This window comes from Colobus angolensis, unplaced genomic scaffold (genome assembly GCF_000951035.1).
Source record: "Colobus angolensis palliatus isolate OR3802 unplaced genomic scaffold, Cang.pa_1.0 Scaffold138, whole genome shotgun sequence".
Taxonomy (NCBI): domain Eukaryota; kingdom Metazoa; phylum Chordata; class Mammalia; order Primates; family Cercopithecidae; genus Colobus; species Colobus angolensis.
The window spans coordinates 940,966-954,333 of record NW_012114466.1 but is presented as its reverse complement, the minus strand read 5'-3'; the positions used below and the strand labels follow the sequence as shown (position 1 = coordinate 954,333).

The 13,368-nt window shown below is 52.5% G+C and overlaps 1 protein-coding gene across 2 annotated transcripts in view; it reads left to right on the top strand.

Annotated features, from left to right (window-relative positions):
- Positions 1–13,368, top strand: part of GRAMD4 (GRAM domain containing 4) — a 102,192-nt gene that overhangs the window by 57,554 nt on the left and 31,270 nt on the right. For both annotated transcript variants that reach the window (XM_011934744.1, XM_011934745.1), the window contains exon 3: positions 1,737–1,857. In XM_011934744.1, coding sequence (XP_011790134.1) covers positions 1,737–1,857 — 121 coding nt within the window. The remainder of the gene's footprint in view (positions 1–1,736; positions 1,858–13,368) is intronic.

Sequence of the window (13,368 nt, the reverse complement as noted above, 5' to 3'; positions counted from 1 at the left end):
CACTGGATGACTCTGGAGCAGGTCCTAGGCATGTTCTTATTCTGTCTGAAACACGCCAGGGTCTGTGTCTGAAAGGTGAGGACTGGAGAGAAACCGCCCAGGGCAGTGCAGGGGGTCTGGCTGCAGGCTTTGCAGTGTGCCTCCTCCCGGCTGCGTGTGGGGACACCCAGGCCCCTGCCCACTGAGGTGAACCTTTTCCAGGCTGCCAATGTCAGAGCCACCTTCATGGGGATGTTTAGCCCCCAGTGTCTGTCCTGGGGCCCCAGCTGGGGTCCTAGTCTGTTGGCACCTGCGTCGTGAGCTTCCCGGGTCAGCTTGGAGCCCCAGACCCATGTCCGCTGCTGCGTCAGCTGGAGCACAGGTGGGGTTGTGTGACCTCCTCGGGACTCTTTGGGAGTTTCTCTCCTGGACGGGTGCTCGGGGGATCCCAGCTCCCAGCACCTGGGCTCCGCTGGCCTCCCGGAACGGGCGTCCCATGTTCCTCATCTGTCAGTGCTGGGATAGACCCCAAGCAGCTCCCACAGGGTCCCTCCAGCGGGCAGGACAGATGGAATCACCCTGCCTCTGCTCACGCCCTGGGAACTCTTGCCCAGCAGCCGAGTAGCTGAAAGTGTGGGAGGTCGGGCACCCAGCACAGGGCAGCCACAACCAGAGTGCCCCGCCCAGAAGCTGCTGGTATCTGAAGCCAGTGCCTTCTTACTGGGTTATGGCCACAGCATGGGTGATACATGTGTAAGGAGCCATTGCAGTGCTGCTCCGGGTGGCCCCGTCGAAGCTGCACATCCATTACCTGGCTCTGGAGGAGGAGGTCTGGGGACCCAGGTGGAGAAATCGGGTCCCTGCCGTCCTGTGGTGGGGCACTCACTTGTGTGCTGTCTCTCACCAGGTCCTTGGCAGGATGCAACATGGAGGGTGACTGTGTGGCATCCAGTGTGGGGCCCAGGCAGGCCTGGCTATGCCGGGCGTGGTCCCTGCTTTCTGTCCCATCAGCAGGATGTGGAGCAGCCGCCTGTGCCCAGCCCCTGGGCTCCAGGCATCCGGCAGTGGTGGCCTGTAACTCGAGCCCGTCCTGGCTCACGGGCTGTGAGGTGCGGTTTTCGTGGAGCAGACAGGACGACAAGGCCGCTGTTTGGAGTTTGCTGTGGCTCGCTGGGGCTGTGAGCTGGGGTTTTCGTGGAGCAGACAGGTTGATGAGGCCGCTATTTGGAGTTTGCTCACCTCGGTTCCAGCATACCCTTCTGCCCGGGGGCCAGTCTCTCCGATCTAGTCAGTGTGGCTCGTGAAGACACCCCCAGCCTCCACTCAGATGTGAGGGCCTGGCTCTGGCATGGCCAGCTGGACACATGGGGCAGCACAGTTCCAGGGTTTTCTTCTGTCTGCAGCCCTAGGAGATCAGAATCACAACCATCAAGAGACGAAGCCCCACTCCTCCAGTTTCCATTTTTAAGATGTTTCTTAAAGTCAGGCTTACAGGGGCTCTGAGGACATCCACATTGTCTGAGCTATCCCTGCCCCCAGCAGAGTAGGCTGGGTGGACAGACACGGGTCTTATGCTGGGGGCTCCATCGCCCCATCTGACTGTTGCATCGTCCCCATGTTCAGAGACTGCAGCTGCTGGTCCCTTTCCCATGCCACTGCTGCCACCCTGGGGCCCCGGGCACCTCTGGGGGAACCGAGTGGTGCAGACCCAGGGTGCCACAGGTGGCCCCTCTGAGCTTTCGGTGTTTTTCTTCTAGGCTGGTCCAGGGACCCTCATCATGGCCACAGGAGTCCAGGACTTTAACCGGACAGAGTTTGATCGACTGAATGAGATCAAAGGTCACCTGGAAATTGCCTTATTGGAAAAACACTTCTTACGTGAGTACCAGAAAGCGCTTGGAGGGGATGGGACAAGCTGGGTCAGGGGTGGCTGAGATGAGGGATGTTGTCTTGCCCAGGAGCTGGGTCTGACGAAGACCCGTGCCGGCTCCATTGCTGGACGCGAACCCCGGGCAGCTGTGGCTCCGGCGTGGCTCTTTGGGCTGGGTGGTCCCGGCACAGCCTCTGCCCCTGCGTTTGAGCCTCCCTTGCGGCCCTGCTAAGCTGGCACTCTAGGTTGCTCTGGAGGGGCTGGGGGCATGGGGGCCTTTCCCCCGTGGGGTAGAGTCTCAGGGGAAGAGGAGTGAAATGTTCTGAGAAAATTGTAATTATTTCAGTGAACTGGTCCCTTGCATTCCCAATGGGTAGCTCAGACTTTTTCAGAGCTTTTGGAAGGACTCTGAAATCTTGCGTTTGTTCTGGTTGGTTTGTGTGTCCAGGAGGGAGGTGGGCAGTGGGTTCTCGTGTCCCCTGGCCTTGGCCAGGCGTGCCCGGCTTGCTGGGCTTTGGGCTCTGCAGCAGTGAGAACGGCAGAGATTCTTATAGGAGGGGCTCGCAGGCTGGGCCCCACTTGGTGTATCGCTCTTGAGCCTCTCTCCCCACCTGTGTCCTCCCTGTTGTCCAGATGTGGACACTGAGGCACAGAGGATTCACTGAAGTCACCCTGCCGTGAGGTGACATCTCACTAGTAAGGGGCCACTTACCAGTAAGACAGCACCAGGCAGATGAGTCCCAAAGTTCCTGCCAGCGACCCTGCTGCGTGTGGTTTTCACAGCTGACACTGTGGTGGAATTCTTGTTATTACGCTCCTGTGTGTCCAGAGCCGGTCACTTGTAAACCACATGGAGCCCCCAGTTGTGACAGGCAGGGGCTTAGGACCCAAGTGGGTAGGTCACTCCTGTCTGGGTGTCGTGCCCAGCAGGGGTCTCTTCCATGCTCTGGACCAGACAGTCGGTGCCTTTGCCAGAAGGGCTGTCGTCTGGGTGCCCCGTCTGTGGTTACCAGTGCTGTCATGTCAAGGTCGGTCCACATGGCCTTGTGGGTGCACCTGGCAACAGGCCAGAGCATGATAGTGAGCCTGTGTGTGTGTGGCACTGGACCGTGTGTGGGCTTAGACGGCGGAATGAGCTCTGTGTGCTCATGTTTGTGTGGCCATGGTTAATGGTGTGTGCATGAGTGTGTGTGTGTATGTGTGTCTCTATGTACAGCGGTGGTTAACTCTGCGTATGTGTGTGTATGAGTAGTTAACCATGGTAGTAGTTAACCGTGTGTATATAGACAGTGGTAGTTAACCCTATGTGTGCGTGCATGTGCGTGTGTGCAGTGGTGGTTAACCCTGTGCGTGCATGCACGTGTGTGGCAGTGGTTAACCCTGTGTGTGCACGTGTGCAGTGGTAGTTAACCCTACGCGCGCGTGTGCAGTGGTAGTTAACCCTGTGTGTGCCCATGTGCGGCGGTGATTAACCCTGTGTGTGTGCGCGTGTGCAGCAGTAGTTAACCCTGTGTGTGCATGTGCGTGTGCGGCAGTATTTAACCCTGTGTGTGTGTGCGCGTGTGTGGCAGTGGTTAACCCTGTGTGTGCGTTTGCAGTGGTAGTTAACCCTGTGTGTGCATGTGCGGCGGTATTTAACCCTGTGTGTGTGCGCATGTGTGGCAGTGGTTAACCCTGTGTGTGCGTTTGCTGTGGTAGTTAACCCTGTGTGTGCGTGTGTGGCGGTATTTAACCCTGTGTGTGTGCGCATGTGTGGCAGTGGTTAACCCTGTGTGTACGTTTGCAGCAGTAGTTAACCCTGTGTGTGCATGTGTGGCGGTATTTAACCCTGTGTGTGTGCGCATGTGTGGCAGTGGTTAACCCTGTGTGTGCGTGTGCGGCGGTATTTAACCCTGTGTGTGTGTGCGCATGTGCAGCGGTGGTTAGCCCTGTGTGTGTGTGCATGGGCCTGTGTACAGTTGTGGTTTACCCTGTGTGTGTGCGTGCACATGCCCGTGTACTGTTGTGGTTAACCGTGTGTGAGTGTGCATGCCCATGTGTGGCAGTATTAACCGTGTGTGTGCACATGTGTATGTCCATGTGTAGCGGTATTAACCGTGTGTGCGTGTGCATGCCCGTGTCCGGCAGTATTAACCATGTGTGCGTGTGCATGCCCGTGTGCGGCAGTATTAACCGTGTGTGCGTGCGCGTGCCCATGTGCGGCAGTATTAACCTTGTGTGTGCACATGTGTATGTCCATCTGTACTCTGACAGCTTTTTCAGGCCCCTGAGGAATGGACATTGGTTGTTCTGAGGACAGCTCTGGTGACAGGTTGTGGCTGTGCCGTGGAGTGACTCAGTCTATCCACGAGTCTTAGGTTGTATAGAGCCAGCCTGGGCAGAGAGGGGCTGGGCCCCGTGGGCTGCTGACAGGGTTCGGTCCCCCGATGACCATCCTGGAGACCTGCCGCCTGCAGCCTCGCCGGTTTGCAGTGGTGGCTCTGCTGGAGTTGATGGAACTCTGAGAATGGAGAAGCCGGGCTCTCCCTGGGAGGTGGCAGCAGGGGGCTGGCCCTTGGTTGACTGTCCAGCGGGGCCTGTGCATGGAGGGTGTGCTGTGTGGCCCGGAGAGCATCGCTCGGCAGACCCTAGTTAAGTCGTCAAGCCCCAGAGGCTGCCTTGTCCGCTGAACCTGGCGAACTGCCTTTGTGTGAGTCAAAGGGGTTGAATATTGGTGGTTTTGCAGTCACGGGGCAGGGGGTCGACGTTTCACTTTCAGGGAGCAGGTGCTCTTGGCGCAGAGGAAGGATCTGTGAGCATCAACAGGGACCCTCTGCTAGGGCCTGGGAAGCTCCAGGAGAAGGGGCGAGCTGGCATGTGGGGTGGAGGGATGGAGGGACGCCTGTTCACGCACATTCACTTTGAGACTTTGTTGATACAAAGTTGCAAAATGGAGACAGCAGAACCCACAGGGCTACTTCTCGGGGGACAAGCAGATCCCGGAGGAAATGAGGCCACCCGGTCACGAACAGAGCTGCTGGCGTCCGTGGACCAGCACTTGTGACTGTGTCCTCAGCATTTGCCAAAGGAGCATCTCCTTTTACCCCTTGGTAGCTCATGAAGTAAAAGTGTTGGGTTCAACTCTGACAGCCTGTGGGGTGGTGAGCACAGGGATTCTTTTTTAATTACGGAAAATTTCAAATGTATCCAGAAGTGGAGCAGAGTGTCATGGGCCTCCCTGGTTGAAACCCACCATTAGCCGCAGCAAGATTCCAGACCAGGCAGCTTCCCTGACACGCCCTCTCCCTGCCCCCTGTGCACTCCCTGTCCCCTCACCCTCCCGCTGATGTTTTGGAGCAAATCCCAGCCAGCATCCTCTCATTTCAGCTGTAAATATTTCAGTGGGTAGCTCAATGTGTTTTAAAAACAAAAGCCACAAGTCTAATATCATAACTGAAAAAAGCAAACAGCTTTTCGTTAATACCATCAGCTGTCCAACTTAGGCTCAAATTTCCCTGATAGGGAATGAGCCGTTGCACTCCAGCCTGGATGACAGAGTTTTATTTTATTTTATTTTATTATTTATTTATTTATTTAGAGACAGAGTCTGTCACTCAGTCCGGAGTGCAGTGGTGCGATCTCGGCTCACTGTAACCTCTGCCTGCCAGGTTCAGGCGATTCTCTGGCCTCAGCCTCCTGAGTAGCTGGGATTACAGGCGCCCGCCACCATGCCTGGGTAATTTTTGTATTTTTAATGGAGACGGGGTTTCACCATGTTGGCCGGGCTGGTCGTGAACTGTTGACCTCAGGTGATCCACCTGCCTCGGCCTTCCAAAGTGTCAGAATTACAGGTGTGAGCCACTGCATCTGACCCCATCTCTAAATAAATAAATAAATAAGGAAGGAAGGAAGGAAGTAAATAAATAAATTTCCCTGATGAGGTCTCAGATTGCTTTGCAGCTCTCTCTGAATGAAGAGTCAGATGAGGTTGGTGCGTTGTGCTTGGTGGTGTCTCTCTCCAGTCTTGACCCTGCAGGTTCTCGCATCACACTTTTTGTCCTCGGTAGACCAGGTCACCCGCTGGACAGTCTCTGCTGTGGACTCTGCTGAAGGTGACCTAACATGGTCCATACCCTGTGCTTCCCGGTCGCGACGGGGTTGGGTGACCCTCCGGGGACGATCCCTCTGTTGGTGGTGCTGTGTGCTTCCATGAGGCAGTCTCTGTTCAGTGTCACAGCTTTGATGATTATTGCTCAGAGCCATCATTTCATTAGAGGTTGCAGAAGGGTCATTTTCTACTTCCGCCATTCCCTTTCCGTTTGTTAGCTGACACATTTCTGAAAACAAACTTGCCTTTGTCTGCCGCTTGGCCCTGCCGAGGAGTAGTTCATAGACGGGGGGCGGAGTGCATGGTTGGAGTCCCCCCTCGTTTTCCAGTTTTCAGAATAATGAGTTGCATTCTCTTCTGAGAACAGCCACCAGTGAGGGTGTTGGGCTCTCCTGGGGTTTTTGGGATTCTCATGGGACAGTGAATGTAAACATATTTGGTGTGTTTTGATAATTCTGGTTCGTATCTGATTGATGCTCAAATGGTTCTGCCTCTGGGCCTCTTTCAGTTGGCTTCTGAGAGTCCTTTTTACACAACCCAGTTGTCTCTGAGAGATTCCTTGCTTTTTGGCGTGACCAGATATCTCAGGCTCATCACCAGTCTTGGAATTGACCATTTCTGAAATAAAGTCCTGGTTCCCTTTGGTGGAAGCGGACACTGACACACTCCATGGGGATCCTGGGGCATTGATGGCTGCTGGTGACCTGTTGTGTCTGGACCTTCTCAGTGGACAGGGCATGGGCCTCAGGAGTTCATACAGATAATTCTGTGGGAATTCACATCCAGGACTCCTAAGTTGAACCTCATCGGACTTTTATTGTATCTTTCTTTTGCTGAAATCTTGGTTCTCAGTGAATATCATCAGCATTATTCGTTTGTTTGATCCCTTGATAATACAATCTCAAAATAAAATATCACAGGATTACTCAATGCAGTCTGTATTTGTTACTAGTTCTTTTGTCCTTAGAACATGTTCCACTAGAAAGGTACAGGTTGTGGTGTTCAACAGTCACTGGCAAGACTTTTTTCTTCCTTTGTGGCTGTGTTATCAAGTCAGTACAGAGTTGGGTGCATTTGTTTCTTTTCACCTTAGATTTCTAGAGATGGCTTTTTTTTCTTTTAAATTTTGACATGATTTCAGACTTATAGGAAAGTTACAAAAATAATACAAAGAATTCTTGTGTATTTTTCATCTAGTTATTCCCCAAAGGTTAATATTTTACCACATTTGTCTGTCTACCTCTCTTATCTATCCATCCATCCGTCCGTCTGTCCATCTGTCCGTCCATCCGTCCGTCCATCCATCCATCCATCCATCCATCCATCCATCCATCTATCCATCCATCCATTTATCCATTTATCCATCCATCCATCCTTCCATCCATCCATCCATCCATCCATCCATCCATCCATCCATCCATCCATCCATCCATCCATCCATCCATCCATCCATCCATCCATCCATCCATGCATCCATACATCCATCCATCTATCCATCGCCCGTCCGTCCGTCCATCCATCCATCCATCCATCCATCCGTCTGTCCATCTGTCCGTCCATCCGTCATCCATCCATCCATCCATCCATCCATGCATCCATACATCCATCCATCTATCCATCGCCCGTCCGTCCGTCCATCCATCCATCCATCCATCCATCCGTCTGTCCATCTGTCCATCCATCCGTTTATCCATTTATCCATCCATCCATCCATCCATCCATCTATCCATCCATCTATTTATCCATCCATGTATTCTTTTTTTTTGAGCTGCTTGGTGGTCGGTTGCAGACACAATACCCCTGAGTGCTAAAAACTTTTGTTGTGTTTCCAAAAAGCAAGGATATTCTCTTATCTAACTACAGGACAGTTATCAAAATCATGAAATTAACACTGATACAATGCTATTATCTGGTCTGAGATCTTATTCCTACCTCACTATTGTCTAGTAATGTCCTTTGTAGCAAAAGACAGTTCTGAGTTGTGATAGTTTCATGCCTCTTTTGTCTCCTTTCACCTGGAGCAGTTCTTTCTTTGTTTCCCGATATTGACGTTTTTGAAGAGCACGGGTCAGTTATTTTGCAGGCTGTCCTCAATTTGGGTCGGCCCTGTTTCTGCACGAAGAGACTCAGGTCATGCGATTGTGTCCGGGCGCCACAGACATGATGGTGTGTCCTTATGTCACATCGGCGGGTACATGATGCCATTTTGTCCCATGATGCATGATGTAGAGAATTCTTTTTTAAATTAAATTTATTCGTACAGCTATCTAAAATCGTTTCCATGGTTCCAAAGTCAAGGTATATTCAGAGAAGTCGAGTTTCTCTTCTTGCACCCCGCCCCCATTTCCTTTCTTCCCCTGTAGATAACCAGTTTCCTTCTAATTTTACACTGTATTCTTCCAACTGAAATTTTTTATAAGCATGAGCATCTATATTGATTCTTACCTTCCTGCTTAGATAAATGTTAGGGTGCTCATACTTTCTGCACACTCACATTATATCCTGTAGGTCACTCCAAAATGGTACACAGAGATAATCCCTGTTCCAGGTTACACCTGCCCCTGTTCCGTGCTACAACTGTCCCTGTTCCATGTTACATCTGTCCCTGTTCTGGACCTGCCCCTGTTCCAGGTTACACCTGTTCCTGTTCCGTGTTACACCTGTCCCTGTTCCGGGTTACACTTGTCCCTGTTCCAGGTTGCATCTGCCCCTGTTCCATGTTACACCTGTCCCTGTTCCGTGTTACACCTGCCCCTGTTCCGTGTTACACCTGCCCTTGTTCCATGTTACACCTGTCCCTGTTCCAGGTTACACCTGTCCCTGTTCCATGTTACACCTGCCCCTGTCCCCAGTTACACCTGTCCCTGTCCCCAGTCACACCTGTCCCTATTCCGTGTTACACCTGTCCCTGTCCCCAGTCACACCTGTCCCTGTTCCATGTTACATCTGTCCCTGTTCCATGTTACACCCATCCCTTTTCTGGGTTACACCTGTCCCATGTTACACTTGTCCCTGCTCTGGGTTACACCTGTCCCTGTTCTGTGTTCTACCTGTCCCTGTTCCGGGTTACATTTATGTCCACAGTGTGACTGTAGCATGGCTTCATCCACTTGTCTACTTGTTCCCTGTTTTTTTTTTTTTTTGTTTTTGAAACAGACTCATTCTGTCACTCAGGCTGGAGTGCAGTAGCACGATCCTGGCTCACTGCAGCCTCGTCCTCCCAGGCTCAAGCAGTCCTCCCACCTCAGCCTCCTGAGTAGCAAGGACTGTAGGCACATGCCACCACACCTGGCTTTTGTGTGTATGTGTGTGGAGACGGGGCTTCACCATGTTGCCCAGGCTGATCTTGAACTCCTGGACTCAAGCCATCCATCCGCCTCAGCCTCTCGAAGTTTATTACAGGTGTGAGCCACTGTTCCTGGCCTTGTTTATTCCCTGTTGATGGACAGTTGTACTGTCTCCAGGAATATAGGATGTTAGTAGTTACAGGTAGTTCTTAGCAGGCTGTCTGCACCTGGAGGATATGGGATGAACTTGTTTTTATACCCCAAGCATGATGTCTTGGGTATAGTGGGAGCTTGGTGAATGGAGGGATTAATTGCAGATTAGTTGGAGTTTGCCCAGCAGAACCTGTGCCCTGTCCCATTCTCATACCCATCTCCCCAGAAGGATATAAAATGTAAGAAAGGACATTATGTAATCCGGGGACCCACAGACGTATTCTGGTTGTCGCTAAGCCAACATCTGTGTGCTGCTGTGGCCATCGCTGCCTCTCCTGACCTGCAGGAGGGAGTGCTGGCGTGGAGAACTGTGTTAGGAGTCAGGACCCAATTCTATTTTTATTTTTTATTTATTTTTTTTTGAGACGGAGTCTGGCTCTGTCACCCAGGCTGGAGTGCAGTGCCCGGATCTCAGCTCACTGCAAGCTCCGCCTCCCGGGTTTACGCCATTCTCCTGCCTCAGCCTCCCAAGTAGCTGGGACTACAGGCGCCCGCCACCTCGCCTGGCTAGTTTTTTTTTGTATTTTTTTAGTAGAGACGGGGTTTCACCGTGTTAGCCAGGATGGTCTCGATCTCCTGACCTCGTGATCCGCCCATCTCGGCCTCCCATAGTGCTGGGATTACAAGCTTGAGCCACCGCGCCCGGCCAGGACCCAATTCTAATTCTTGACTCAGGCCCTGGTTAGCAGGTGACTGTGAACATTTACCCGTTTGGGGCCTCAGCTCCCCGACCTGTAAAACAGCTAAGTGGTCAGTGTTAAAATTCCACTCCATTATCTATAGTACCTTCTCTCAGAAAGCAGAGTATTATTCTTCACGGAGGAGAGGAAATGGCCCAAGTATGCCGCAGTTTTCACTGATGATTAAATCCTGAAGAGTACATTTTCCTTCAAGAAAATGACACAGGATGAAGACTGTGAAGTTGAAATGGATTTTGGCTCGTGGCTGAAGGCAGGAGCCTAAATTTGTTAAAGAAGCACATAAATAAATTAAAAGCATCATGCATTTTTATGTAGCCCCAAATGCATTTCGGTTGCTAGTGCTTTTTGAGTGCGGTTGCCGTGTACGCGTGTGCGCGGTTGCCGTGCACGCGTGTGCATCTGTTGGTCACTTGTCACCTGCCGCGTGCAGGCTCTGGGAGGTGAGATTCCCCAGGGCTGTGAGGTGCACACACAGCCTCTACCCAAGGGCAATGTGATGCAGAACTTGGATTTTGGAGGGGAAGTGCTTCCGAGGACACTCAGGGCCAGGGAGCTTCTCTTCCTGGAGGCTTCCCGGTTGCTAGACTGTGTAGGGGAGCCCTCGTGACTGCCTTTCTTCTTCCTGTGTTGCTGGGGAGGGCTGCAGATGCCTCCTGGCTGAGCTGGAGGGTGCTCCCCTGGGCTACCACGCCCCATCTCTGGGCATGGGTACCCTCATAGCGCCAGACACAGGTGGATTCCCGGCAGATGCACTCAGATGGGCAGTGGCAGTGGTTCCCCAAGAGTGTGACTTGGAGAGAAGGTGCCTTTCCCTCCTGAGCCCCTGATGCTCCTGGAAGCTCCCTTTCCTGCTGTCACATACAGGGATCAGAGTGGCTGGCCCTTAGGCCAGGGGAGGTGTTCTCAAAGAAGCTGGCAGGAGGGGCCAGCCATCTGCTTCCTGAGGCCTGCAGGGCTTCCTCTGAATCCATAGCTTTAATGGAGGGGTCCTGGAGGGGAAGGGAAGTTTCCAGGTGGCTGTCCTGGGTGATTCAGACTGAGGAAAACCTTCCTTACCATTGAAGTCTTCTGGAAGCAGAGGGGTCTGGGGAGCTGCCAGCTGCCTGCTGGTGAGGGTGTCCTTTTGAGGCGAGATGGAGACAGGCTTAGGTGTGGGGTTGACTCGAAGTCTCTGGACTTGCCTCTTCGGACCTGGGCCTGTGGGTGTGGTTCTTGACTCAGGCCTTTTAAACTCCGCTTTTACAGTTTCTCCAGTGGTGGAAAGATAAACTCTGTATTAGTCTGTTTTCACACTGCTGATAAAGATATACCTGAGACTGGGCACTTTACAAACAAAAGAGGTTTAATGGACTTACCGTTCCACATGGCTGGGGAGGCCTCGCAATCATGGAGGAAGGCAAGGAGGAGCAAGTCATATCTTACATGGATGGCAGCAGGCAAAGAGAGAGCTTGTGCAGGGAAACTCCTCCTCGTAAAACCGTCAGATCTTGTGAGACTCCTTCACGATCACAAGAACAGCACAGGAGAGACCTGCCCCCGTGTTTTAATTACCTCCCACCGGGCCCCTCCCACAACACGTGGGAATTCCAGATGAGATTCGGGTGGGGACGCAGTCACACTGTATCAGACTTCCAGGGCCAGACACCGGGTTGGTCTGGTTCTGCCCTAGAGTGACGTGTTTCATAAGTGATGACTGTGAGCGGCTGACCCAGACCTACAGAGGGGAGCAGACAGGCAGAAGATGAAGACAGGTGGCACTGAGACAGCGGCATGTCTGTATTATACGGAATTTCCCTAGGAAAAAACGAAGTTGGCCCCAATCCGTGTTTCTCCATCACCTGCATTGCCCCATGAACACCTGCCTGCTCTTTAATTACACATTGTGGATGTTCGGCCCTGGGATCCTTTGTTGCCCAGGACAGATCTTTGAGTACGGGGTGAGCTGACCCCGCCACACTGAGTTCCCGGCCCCGTCCCTGGAGCTCACACCTCAGAGGAGAAACCCCTGATCCTGCCAGCAGGGGCCTCCTCCCTGCTGCCCCCAGGGGCTGGGGTGAAGTCAGAGAGGGAGCCTGAACACGCCTGCCTGTGTGTTTTGCGACGGCCGCAGGTCCTGGGTTCAGCATCGTCATCTGACAGGTGTTTTGGATGATGCCTGTGTTGAATTCCATGGGAAGTGTTAAGTCAGGAACCACTGCCCACCTCTGTGCCCTCTCTAGTCACCTGCATCCTGCCCCGATGAACACATCCCAGCTCCCTGGCCTCAGCCGAGGTCCTGTGTGCAGTGAGTGAGACACTCCCCAGGCCAGCAAGCCTTCCCATCCTCTGCACCTCATCTGTAGATGAGGCTGCATAGCAGAGACAGGCTCTCTGGTGGCACATGGAGAGTACTGGTGCAGCACCTGGTGTGTCCTAGTGTCCCAGCTCTGTAAGGAGACCCTTATTTGTCACATTCATCTACCACCTAGACTCATGTGGGAGGGAGTAAAGGTAGCTGCTGCCTTATCTGTGACTTCCAAAGGCTTGAGCCCAGAGCCTGGCAGCTATTGGATGCTCAGCCCACATCTGCGTGTATGTATATATGGATGGATGGATGGCCGTGGGTGAGTGGATAGGTAGATGGGTAGACAGGTGGGTGGATGGGTGGATGGATGCATTGCTGGATAGATGGATGGGTGGATGGATGAATGGATGGAAGAGTGGACATGTAGATGGATGGATGGGTGAGTGGATGGATGGATGGATCAGTGAGTAGGCAAACAAATAGGTAGATTAGGTAAATGGGTGGATAAATCGTGGATGGATGGATGGATGGATGGGTGGATGAACAGACAAGTGAGTGGATAGATGGATGAATGGGTAAGTGGATGGATAGATGGGTGGGTGAATGGGAAAAGGGATGGGTAGATGGATTGGTGAGTGGATGGATGGATGGGTGAGTAGATGGATGGATGGGTGAGTGGATGGATGGATGAATGGATGGATGGGTGAGTAGATAGATATATGGGTGGGTGAATGGGAGAAGGGATGGTTAGATGGGTGGGTGAGTGGATATGTGGATGGATGGACATGTGGGTGGGTGGATGGGTGATTGGATAGATGGATGCATCAATGAGAAGGCAAACAAATGGGTAGATTAGGTAATGGGTGGGTAAATGATGGATGAATGGATGGATGGGTGAATGAGCAGACAGGTGAGTAGATGGATGCATGGATGGATGGATGGATAGG